We start from the raw sequence: 12,949 nt of genomic DNA, 5'->3' as shown, positions 1-12,949 counted from the left end.
CATATTATAAGACCATGAAAGTGTTTTTTTGATCTTGCAAGCTTGTAAACCTGTTGTTAGGGACCTTTCAAATGCCATAATAGGGGCACTTTAACTAACTAAGCAGAGGTTTAGTACAAGCTGTAGACAACTTGTTAACAAGGTGCTGATGGTTTCTGTTCAGGTGGTTAATTGACTGTTATGTGTAGTTACATTTCATTCCCATCTTTTCATTCATTCACTTTCAATTTCTATTTTACTTATGCGTAATTGTGTGTACGTGTATGTTTAGACTAGTTATGTGTTTGTGATTTAGTTAAATAAAACTTTTGTGCACATTGATGTGAGTATTGAATTCTCACATTCATGTGAGTAGTATCAAATCAGTCACTTTAATCGTGCGATTACAGCTATAAGCTTTTGAATAGCACTGTACCCGGTAAGAAAGTTATTTTTCTGTGGCCATGAAAAATATCCTTTTTGAGAGTTGATAGACAATTAATACTGTGTTAATTGATTTAATTGATTATAATATTAATTCTGCTATATCAATTTAATTCAATTAACTGATCCAAAAATAATAAATTATACAGGTTGTAATTACCCAGCAGAACCAAGATTACCACCAAGAAACAGCACTAAAATACTTTACATGTACTCGACCCAGATAAACTATTTATTGTTCACCCACTGGGAGTTGGTCATACTGTATGCATAAGGTGGACAAAATAATAATAATAATAACCAAAATTGTACTACATACACAGGTAATTATAGCCATTAATCAAAGTACATTGACTTTTAAGCTGTAAAATTAAGACAGAGTTGAGTTGCATGAAAATGGGAAAGCGTCAATGCTGCCTTTTGAAACAAAGGATGGGGTGGTATTCTTTCCCACTCAAACACATGGCACTCCAGCCACTCACCGCAGACGAGACAGACATGCTCTCCGACACCATCCCACCCTGTTGATGTTGGCATAAACATGCTGTCACGGAGCCTGAGCCCCACAGGAAAGTCCAATATTTGAACTTTTCACTGCTGGTTTGCTGCACTATGGCTAAGAGGGTCAGCTTTGTTGAAGAGTTGACAACCAGACGGAGAGAATTCTGTGGCAGACTTTGCCACAACCCAGCTCAGATGTGCCATTTGCTGTGAATGGGAGTGCAATTTTTATAAACGTAGTGCAGAGCAAGAGCTACCGGCTCAGGTTATGCAACACACTGGACCTTTCACTAGGGTGAGATGTGGAATATGGGTTAGTGGATTTGAAGTCAACTCCACTGGTGTTGCTACCCAAAGCAGCAAGTCAATGTCACTGTATATATATCCTTAAAATATATGATAAATTTGATTTGTATGGAAGAGTTAATACCTATTCAAGAGTGATAACTATAATGACTATATTAGCATCAACACCAGTGGACTATGAAGTTTTGTTTAATTATAAGCATGTGCTGCAGTAATGTCATCTGAAATGCTCAAGATACATTATGCATGACAATGGCCACATATTTTTATGCAAATTTGGATTTTGCATAATAAATGCTGCATGAAAACACCAAGATTTGAATAAAATGTATTATGCTAGCTTGATGTAAACATATTTGATTTGATAAAAAGACATGAATAAAATAGGAACACATTTACCAAATTAATTCCGAGATGTGTTGAACACACAGAAAGCTTTGTGTACTAAAATTCTGCTTTAGTTGCGATTTTTTTTTTTCTATATTCTGAATTAATACATTATACAAAGCTGATATTTTGTTTACTTTTTTGTCTATCAATTTCAAATGTTTGAGCAAACGGTTACGTTTATGATATTTGATTTGTTAGTTATCAAATACTCAGCGATGTGTCATTAAAAATCAAAAAATTTCGAATCAATTTAAAAACTTTTGATTCAAAACACTTACCACTGCCAGACATTTAATAACCAGCCTGGCTAATGATGAACAGATGTTTTGATCAAAGACCAGAAAACCATAAGAATTATATTAAAAAACAAGTCTTACCCTCAAACACTTCTGTCTCAAGTCAGTACTCAAGGTGAATGGAGACCAAAGGAAATAAAAATGTAAGTGATAACTGCAACTTTAAAATCTGCTGAGAATGCACCGCTGATCCGCCTCAAATTCAATGACACAAAGTAGGTCACATAACACATGACGGAAAATCCATAATTGCTAAACCTTTTCAGAATGTCTCCTTGTATATTCACATCTTGCCACAACATAACAGTTCACATACCATGCATATTTAATGGACTGAATACAACATGTAGATTTCATCTCTGTCAGCACTTCACAACAACAATTCACAACTGAATGTCGCTAAATTATTAAAATACAAAAAAAGTAACATAATACATCATGATTTGAGCTTTCTCAATAAGTGTCTAAAAAGCTACTAACACTACAGTTTACCAGGGGGTGGCGAACTTCAGTCCTGTAGAGTGAAAGTCCAGCAAATTTCAACTCCAACCCATATGAAAACTCACCTGCCTGTAGCTTTCTAGTAACCCTTCGGACCTTGGTTAACTTCAGGTGTTTGATTCAGGTTGAAGCAAAACTCTGCGGGACTGAGGCTCTCCAGGACCAATGTTCACCACCCCTGGTCTAGGCAATTTTAGTTTTGTAATTCATCCAACTGAAAGTGCTTAGGGTAGTTTGCAGAGTTAGACGTAGCCTACATGTGAAAGTTTTAAATAGAAGCATAGACCTCAACTCCACACACCAAATAACTAACAATGACAAGAAACTTCTATATCAACATCAAGAGCATAAATACACAATCAAAAAGCAAACAATAGACATACAGTATATCAATAACCACATATTTTATTCCTGCTGCAAAGCCTGCTGGAAACCACTCTTAACAACACTCACTCACCCTTAACAAGTCAGCAACATTCTTCGATAAGAATATGTTTGTTCAGAATGTATGTATGTTTCTATGACTCACACAGCTTCTTATGCTTGATAAAATTCACTGTCAACAGCTCATATCAGCATCTGAAGAGTCAAACCTGCCCTATGCCTAACACAGCCTGGCATGCAGAACATGAAGCAGCAAGGTGAGCATCTCTCTAACTCTTTGTGTGCCATGACCTGCACTGCATTCATTGTGCTCGCAATTTATTTCATGTAGAAATAAACGTATGTTCGTATCTATGTGCATGCACGTGCATGTATATTAGTTTGTTTATCTGGAAAATAAAATTTTAATTAAAAATATGTCAATTTTTTCTCAGCTTAAGGTGGTGTAATGATGTAATTGCTTTGTATAAGAAATGCTTCTGAACATAGAGGTACATAATTGTTCAACCAACATTTCCCCAGACATTGTCATCAGACTCATATCTGACAAAGCACATTGAAATTGGTTTTATACAACAAGACTCCCTGAGAAAAACAAAACCAACATAGCCGTCATAACCATTGTAGTGAAACAGGGCAGCTCGCCAGCCTTCAAGTTTTCACAAATGGCCGTGTGATTATACGCCTTCATTTGTTCCAAATGTTTGTACAGGGAAACAATGTTGAATTAAGTCAAAAGTTAAATGTAAACAGCTTGAACTTAAAAAAAAAAAAAAAAAAAAAAAAAAACATCTAGTGAATTTTCCCCCTGTAAAAAATCCACAAAACATCTGAACACACTGGCAACCTGAATGAGCCTGTCCATTTACATATCTCATCCTTATAACAGCAAAAACACACCATTAACCACAGATGAAAATCTATCAGCGTGAGATGGTTTGGAAATGCAATTCCCTTCAGCATCCTGACTGTATAAGTATGGATAGCTCTTTGATTATGTTCAGTAAAATTATATATTATATGATATTATGATATATTTGTCTTAATGTCTGCAGCAAATGTGAGAGTTTTAGAGGCTATGCCACCATGGCACCATCACAACAAACCAAAGTTGAATCTACAACACATTTTCCCACAGGTATTCTAGAATTTCAATTACTGTGAAGTTCCTAAAAAGTGCATCCAGTAAACATTGGAGATACAGTGTATTTCTGGACTTTACAAAGGAAGTAGCACACAAAATGAAAATGAAAACAATGCTTTCTGTCATTCTCATGTAATGAGTATTTACACACAATCATTAGGGTTATAGAATTAGTGTGGAGAATTTAAAAGAAAAATGTTTAACAAAACATAATTAGCCTTGCTTTGTCCGACAAGCCGTGGCGCTGTCACTCCACACGCAGTGAAAAATACATCGCGGAACAAAGAGGATACTGACCACACATCGACAGACAAGACAGAGCAGGTTACTTATGATATTAAACAAAGTCCCAGCTTTCAAACCGTGTAGTAATTTAAGAAATTCAAACAATAAAAACCGTTTTGTTGCTCTTCGTTGTCGTGACCATGGTCGTGACAGATTGCTGTAGATCCTCAGCTCAACGTACCGCTCGTAAAAACCGATCATCTCTTCCTATTAGTCCATGAACATGAGAATGAATGTTGTTTCAAAGTTTAACTCCACCGAGGTTAATCTTTTAACTACTGGCTGCTTTGTCGGACAAAATGGCGGATGCGGCGTTCTGATTGGTTAGATCGCTTGTCAATCAAACTCCCGGCGAAAGGTCAATTCTGGTTCTGACCAAATTTATTTTAAGTTATTTGTCTATTTAAAAAATATTCAATTAATTATTAAAAAAAAAAAAAAAAAATACTTTGAATGTATGATTAAATGAATCACTCAAAAAGACTTCCCGTGTCCAAAATCGCCCCCATAACCTTAAATAGGCCACTGTTTGAGGGAACAGACATTTTAAGTGGTCCGAAACCTTAGTGGACATTATCAAGTGCCCTCATTCAATCCCACAATGCACCACAATAACAAGCATACAAATGATGTATGCTCACTTCGTTCCATTCGGAAGGGCTCATCCCTATGCCCTAATCCCTTCAAAGGGTTTACCCTCCAGAGTGACAGCTTCGAAGGGATGAAGGGTGTAGGGGTCAAAAAACTCTTTTTTTATATATTCCGTTTGGAACACAACGGCTCAGTGGCTAGAGAATACCCATAATGCACTGTGAGTGTTGCATGCCGAATGAATTCCCGTGTCTCATCAAAAGACGGCGCCCGCGACTGAATCATCCATCTATCCATTAATTCATTCACACAAACTATGCTAAAGTGGCAGGCTGGCAGCCCTTCCAGTGCATGCAGTGTCTGAATTCACTCACTAGTTTTCAGTCACTCCTGAATACAGTGAACTAATAAGGAATAGTGAATGAGGGTATAAGGGGCAAATTCGGATCCAACCTGCACTTGTTTCATTACTGGATGAATCAGCATTTTTGAAAGAATGTCTTGAATGAATGATTCAATGACTTGTCGCCACCTACTGGTGTAAGGATGTAAATGATACAGTTAATTAAAGCATTGTCAAGTTACTTTCAAAAGGTGAATATTTTGCTAAACGTCATGTCTTATCCCAGTTCTTCTGTGATAATTTGAATTTTTGTAACAAAGAAATAAGGATACTTTGATCAAAAGATTGCTTTTGAAGCTGTTTCATATGACATCTGCTCTCTCTAGGTCAGCAGTACTGTGAACACAGATTTGAATGTTCTCGTACTGATCTTGTGGGTGTTTGAATAGACATCACTACGTTTTAATAATTAATCAGCTTTAATTATAATAAATGAATTTCTTCTGTGAAAATTTGCTGAACATCGTTAAAAGTGACTGCAAACCAATGCCAGAGAGCGTGGGACTGTTCCCGAAGTGCAACGGAACTTGTTTTTCCATTCTATGTAGCATAGCCATATGCATTAGACGGACATCTTTGAACATTGCTTGATTGCTGTGTTTTTAAGATGCATTTCAACTTAAATGAAGCCGTGAATTCAGAATATGTATAGCTAACTACTCTTACTAATAGTAAAGTAGTATGTTATTCTGAATTTAGTCAAAATCTATTTTTGACATGCAGCTCAAAGCAGCGGACCAGGCGGAAGAAGCCGGGGGTGGGACAAGCATCATGCACATGTGTTTACCATAGGATCATTGTCAGCAACATGTCAAAGGACATGCTTAGCTATACTCATAATTTATTTACTTTATTTATTTAAGCATCCAGTTCCAGAATTGGAATCGATTTCCGCTTCCCGACCTTATCCCTCGGACAAGCGATTCAATTTGGGAGTCTGAAATACGACTGAAAACCCCTGATTTAGGGTATTCATGCATTTGAATGCAGTTGTCACTCCCAAAACTATGGGATGTGTATCTGATGTTTAACCAGTTAAAGGAGTACATGTTTACCACAAAAAAAAAGTAAAATTATTATTAATATTAATAATTATTATTATATAGTGTAATACAAGATGCTCCTCTTAAATATTAATGATATAAGATTAGTTTTGTTATTCATGTTGTGAATATACATCTGTTGTGGGTGGATTAGAAAGTACTGGTTATCCACCCAGGTGGTTTCCCTGCCCATGGCCCGAGACACTGGGATAAACTCATCCATCATCCCTGCAACCCTAAGACAAGCAGATTGTAAAATGAATGGATGGATTAGAAAGGGAGAGTGTTTGATTAAAAATACATGCAAATATGTTTACAATAATGGAATTTTAAACTATGCTCTGTGTGTTCAGGAAAGTCTTTCCAGAAAAAGGTGGTGAAAACATTCAAAGTAGTAAAGTGAGAGAGAGAATATTGTGGAGTACAGACCTCACATATTGCCTCAATACAATAAAACCACCTGCCGGGCTGTTGCTTTTAATCTGCCCCCTCTTTCAGTCTTTAAATTCCTCTGCAGCACATCAAGCAGAGGGCCGACTCCCGCCGTGGCACCCCTCTGCATGCCATACTTCAACATTACCCAAAGTGAACTCACATCCCAGGGTCTTCCAGCACTGTCGGCAGTCAGCCATGTCAGCACAGCTGCTCCAAAGAGGAACACACACTGATTTCAGCTTAAATTCACTTTCTATATATACATTTAAGGCACACTTACAAATGTCTTAATGGCACCGCATTAGACAACAAAACAACAAATGCCATTTATTTTACAACCCGAATTCCGGAAAAGTTGGAACATTTTTTTTTTAATTTGAATAAAATGTAAACTAAAAGACTTTCATATCACATGAGCCAATATTGTATTCACAATAGAACGTAGATAACATTACAAATGTTTAAACTGAGAAATTTTACACTTTTATCCACTAAATGAGCTCATTTCAAATTTGATCCCTGCTACAGGTCTCAAAAAAGTTGGCACGGGGGCAACAAATGGCTGAAAAAGCAAGAAATTTTGAAAAGATTCAGCTGGGAGAACATCTAGCAACTAATTAAGTTAATTGATATCAGATCTGTAACATGATTAGCTATAAAAGAAGTGTCTTAGAGAGGCAGAGTCTCTCAGAAATAAAGATGGGCATTGGCTCTCTAATCTTTGAAAGAGCGCATAAAAAGATTGTGGAAAACAATGTTCCTCAATGTCAAATTTCAAAGGCTTTGCAAATCTCATCATCTACAGTGCATAACATCATCAAAAGATTCAGAGAAACTGGAGAAATCTCTGTGCATAAGGGACAAGGCCGAAAACCTTTATTGGATGCCCGTGGTCTTCGGGCCCTCAGACGACAATCCCCTGTGCCATCTGCAGATGCCAACTAAAGCGCTATCATGCAAAAAGGAAGCCATATGTGAACATGGTCCAGAAGTGCCATCGTGTCCTCTGGGCCACGGCTCATTTAAAATGGACTGTTTCAAAGTGGAAAGTGTTCTGTGGTCAGATGAATCCAAATTTGACATTCTTGTTGGAAATAACGAACGCCGTGTCCTCCGGGCTAAAGAGGAGAGAGACCTTCCAGCATGTTATCAGCGTTCAGTTCAAAAGCCAGCATCTCTGATGGTATGGGGGTGCGTATACGGTATGGGCAGCTTGCATATTTTGGAAGGCACTATGAAACATGCATTTTTCCAGATCACGTCTATTTCAGGGAAGTGTATTTTAACAGGACAATGCAAAACACAGCTATTATAATAGCATGTGCACACCATACGGCTTAACTGTTTAGACAGAATACTGAACAGACAGTTCAAAGTTGAACTGCAATCCTTCAAATAAGCTTCAAGCATTCCTTTGTATGGCAGTCTGTGAACGAAGATGTGATGGTTTAACCAATAGGCTATCTCATTCTCTATGCTGGTCCTGAATAAAGCACCTTTCTGCTAGTTTCAGACACAAGGGAGAGTAAAAAGGCTGGATTTAGGCTGATTTAGGCTGGTCCCCTAGTGTGGTTTTATCTTTATTTTCCTGCATGAGTTTGAGTTTTCTTTATTCTATTCTTTTTTTTTTTTTAACACTCTCCTTTCAGATATTGAGCAGAGCTATTGCTATCTAAGAGTCTGTTATCTAGGAAAATTAGACACATCAGAGCCAGATAAGGCCTAATCATGGAATAAATTACACGGTTTTAAATCTCAGGTTTGCCTTAATCTGCCTCTGGTAAAAAAATCAATAAAGTTAATTCAATCAGTGCTGCATTTCATGAATGTATGGTGGAAATTTCGCTGACCCCAAGCTTTGATCTTGCTCCCCGCTGGTGGAAATGTGGTAGTCTAGTTATATAAATGCTGGTTCAGCAGTCAGATTATGGTGAAGCAGATATATACAGTGTAAGGTTTAATTCATTTCATTTCCTCAGTCATGCAGTTAACTGATCACGAACTCTGGAATGCCAGAGGGATCAATGCATTCTCTCCTATCCCTTTTAAGTGATGCATTTTGGCTATTCATAGGCCCGAGACCCTAAATATGTGATATAAAGCGTGATTAGCAGCAGAACTTCTAATAATAGGGAGCACCTGGTCCTTTCATTCGGTCATACATGACTAATTTTCTACGCACTTCTGAGGGAGATTGTTTGAGGAACGGCCTTGGTTATCACCACATCGGTCACTCGGATGATCGGGAAAAGAGCTCACAAAGGCTACAGAGGAATAGCAGGGATTGCATTGGCACCTGACTATTTCCACCTGACATCTCTGGCACAGAGACAAGGATTACTGTCTAATTTATCTCTTTCTTCTGAGGCTTACCACTATCTAAACAGCTTGCCACTTCAAAGTGGAAGACAAACAGGGCAGAAATGGACTGTACTCTTGGACTGAATCAGCTTAGCAGAACTTCATTGAGATGACTGGAGCTCTGAAAGAAAAGGTATTTTTGATCTTGGAGGGAAAAAAAAAACAAACATGGTAAACCAATGAAGGACCTCTGCACTGCCCCTTAGTGCTCATGTGAGGTACACTTAAATTGGGATTAGCTTTAAAGGTGGAGTGTCATTTCTGGTGGCTAGATAGAAGCATATTTAATTGGCCAGATGTGTGTTTTTGAAGTCAATGCAGTATCATACATCACATTTAAATGTGCTGGGCTATAGGAGTGAGATTATCCTAACAGCCATACATCTCTTCAAACTTTTGGATGTCAAGGATGCTGAAAAATGACAATTCGCGCTGTGAGTCTAAGGCCCTGTCCAAACAAACACGGCTATTTTCAAATCTGAGCCATTCGTCCACACAGAAACGCAGTATCTGGTCATTGAAACTGAACATTTTGAAAACTTTTGCCAGGGTGAAGATTTTTAGAAATTACGGTTACAGCGTTGTCATGTAAACGGTGAAACCAGAGATTTTGGCTTGTGACGGCAGAACCGGAACCAGTAATAACCTACTTTCCAGGCTTATGATTGGCCAACATGGCTTTACGGTTAGGGTTATATCGCCACCTTTTAGTTTGACATGCTCTTGACAGCGTTTCGTAGCTTGTTTTTGCATTTTCATGTGGACGCAATTTTTTTTTTAAAACGGAGGAAAAAAATCTGTTTATAAAAATACTCATGTACATGTGAACTAGGCCTCAGATTTGTTAATATATGTTTAAATTAGTCTTTTTAAAAAATGTAGTTCATTCATGTGATGGCAAAGCTGATGCCAGTCTTCAGTGTCGTATGATCCTTTCCAGAAATCATTCTAATATGTTGAAACAGTTGTGCTGCTTAATATTTTTTGTGGAATCCTCAAAACATTTGTTCAGGATACTTTGATGAATAGAAAGTTCAAAGGAACAATTTGTGTAACTCTTTTGACAAATTTAATGCGTAAAAAAATCTTACTTTTGAATGGTAGTATATAAATATTCTTGTAGAAAAATATTATGTGTAATATAAAAATAACAACTGGCTTTTGTTAATTTCACTGCACAAAGAAAAAGAATATTCAATTCTGTAAATGTGTTTAAAATTGTTAAACAATACTGGCTTAAGATGATGTTAAAGGGACATTTCACCAAAAAATATATTTTTGTCCCACAGAAGAAAGTGATCAGGTTTAGAACAACATGAGGGTATACAGAACCCCTAAAGCAGGGATGGACAACTCCGGTCCTGGAGGGCCAGTGTCCTTCAGAGTTTATCTCCATCCCTGATAAAAACTCACTTGCCTATAACTTTCTACTAATCGTAAAGACCTTGATTAGCTGGTTCAGGTGTGTTTGATTAGGGTTGAAGCTAAACTCTGCTGGACAATGGCCCTCCAGTTGTCCATTGTCCATCCCTGCCCTAAAGGGACATGGTAGAGGAAAATATATATTTAAATGCTTTTGCATTCTCAAAAGTTTTGCATTCCCTCACAAAACATTTTTGTTCCCCAGAGAAACTTTGCGCTTACTCACAAAGACCTCAAAAGATTTGTGAGGGAACGCAAAGTTAGGGGTCTGTAAGAGTGAGTGAATGATGACCGTTTTTTGAGTGAACTTTGACAGTCCTAAAAATACTTTTTTGTTATTGTTTTTTTGCAGATACCCAGCACCCCCTTGAGCCCAGTTTGAAAATGCCTGACTTAGACAGTACAGATTTGCTTGTGTAACCCCAACGGTCTTACTTGCCCCGCTCCATGTGAGACTCAAACCGGTGTCTCCGGCATGGGAGGCGGAAGCGCTAACGACGACGCTAAAGACCGCAGTCTCTAGTGTCAGTCGCTAATGCACCTCTTGAGGCCAGGGCAGTGAGGTTTACTCGCACAGCTCTTATTAGCTGGCCTCCGTTACACTTGCATGTGTGGGTAATTGAAGAATAAATCTCATTATTATTTCAACCCTGAGCAAGGTACTTAATCTCAGTGTTTTGCTTGGGGACTGTCACTGTAATTACTGTAGTTTGGTGGCTTTAGGTAAACAGCAACTGCAAAGTAAGTAATTATCTCAAATGACTAGTATAAAGGTTATTAAGCTTTAATTTTAATAAAGCAGATGATGCCATATACATCTAAAACATAATATTGGTATATAGCAAATGCTCCTAGCACATCATGACTGGTTGCAAAAATACACAAGGATTGATTTCACATGTCTGTTAGTAGAAGTGCATTGCAAACATGAAAATATATCAAGCCACAATTATTTCATGAAGACAATCAGCATGACATTACACCAGAGATCAAAGAGAGAAGGGTTATCATTGGTAATGTTTACTTTGGGCTAAGAGCTACAACCACAAAGACAGTGTGCAAGGTGAGCAAAGATTATGACACTTTAGAGTTACCAAATAAAAGCACATACAAAAGAGATGTCAGAAATGACCAATGGCACACATGAGAACAGATCAAAAAAGAGTTCTCATTGACAGTAATGCAAGTGCCTTAATGAGTACATTTTAAAGCAATAACATTCATTCATTCAAAAAACAAACAAAAAAACCGAAGTACATATTTCAACCAATACAGTATAAGAGCAATTAATCCTTTTAAAAAAACTTCCTATTCCTTAAAAACACTGTTTTTTAAAGTGAAAATAATAAAACAAAATAACCAGAGAAGAAAAAGGTAGCCAATCTGACCTGGTTTATATTTATACAATATGCTTTAAAATATTGATTGTGATTGTCTTATCTACATGAGCTTTGAAGTATTGAAATATTGTGAGATACTCTATTGTAAATTAAAAAATATATTTTTTTTAAAGAAAAAAATTTTAGGTGAAGTGCACAAGTCGGACTGCAGAGTATAAAACTGGTGAAGGAAAGACACCAAATAGGAAAAAGAGAAATCGCCACATCTATGTATATGTTAGAAAGCTTGTCAAATTCGTATATCACATACCACTGAAACGGTACAGGGCTGATTAATGCTCCGATCTTAAACACATCTGTAATCTCTGCTGGCTTTTGTGCTGCATGCAATACAATATAGAAGTCACTATAATATATGATCTAATCTAGATGATACGAAATACTATGAGGACTTCACTTTAAGTAACACTTGAATACTTTTTGATATGCTTCATAAAAATAACTGGTTTAACCAAGGGTAAGGTTTAAAAAAAAAAAAAAAAAAAAAAGAAAAAAAAAAAGGTCTGAATAGCTTATAAATGACGTTCTTTGATGCAATTTTGATTTTTTTTTTTTTTTATCAAACATGTGTTTTTAAACACTGCATAAATGTAAATTATGTACAAGCATACAGAAATCATCTCTAAAATACCTCACTGCATGTAGGGAAATAACTGTAAGCTACTGAAGGTGCAAAAAAAAAGAAAAAAGAAAAGATGTTTCCTCACTGTAGCGTATTCAACAGTGGGACAATAGCGCAAGACAAAGTGTTTAATCACACAAAATAAAAGAAAAAAGAGAAAAGAAACAATCATATTGGAAGCCTCAGGTGAAGCACAAGCGTAGTTCAGCTGGGTGAGGAAAGACAATAAAAGAAGCAAATAAACGTGTGAAAGGAATGCTGATGATCAGCTCATCTCCTCCTCACTCGTCGTCGCTTTGGCTCCCCTCTGACTGCTCCTGAAAACAAACACACAATGAAATTACAACTACAAGCAAGTGTAGACCACAGATCGCCCTGCGCATCCACCCCCACGCCACACCTGACTGATTGCTGATCTGCCGAGGCTCATTGCTCGTGGACT

The 12,949-nt window shown here is 37.2% G+C and overlaps 1 protein-coding gene across 6 annotated transcripts in view; it reads right to left on the bottom strand.

The window, feature by feature from the left end:
* Positions 1-11,322: 11,322 nt before the first annotated feature.
* The window catches only part of smarca2 (SWI/SNF related, matrix associated, actin dependent regulator of chromatin, subfamily a, member 2), a 57,210-nt gene continuing 55,583 nt past the window's right edge, over positions 11,323-12,949 (bottom strand). For all 6 annotated transcript variants that reach the window (XM_067405926.1, XM_067405927.1, XM_067405928.1 and 3 more), the window contains one exon: positions 11,323-12,824. In XM_067405926.1, the coding sequence (XP_067262027.1) occupies positions 12,789-12,824 (36 nt within the window). In that variant the 3' untranslated portion in view covers positions 11,323-12,788. The remainder of the gene's footprint in view (positions 12,825-12,949) is intronic.

The sequence above is a fragment of the Chanodichthys erythropterus genome, chromosome 13, assembly GCF_024489055.1.
Source record: "Chanodichthys erythropterus isolate Z2021 chromosome 13, ASM2448905v1, whole genome shotgun sequence".
NCBI lineage: Eukaryota > Metazoa > Chordata > Actinopteri > Cypriniformes > Xenocyprididae > Chanodichthys > Chanodichthys erythropterus.
Note: the sequence above shows the minus strand (reverse complement) of the source record. Positions and strands in the feature narration are given on the sequence as shown.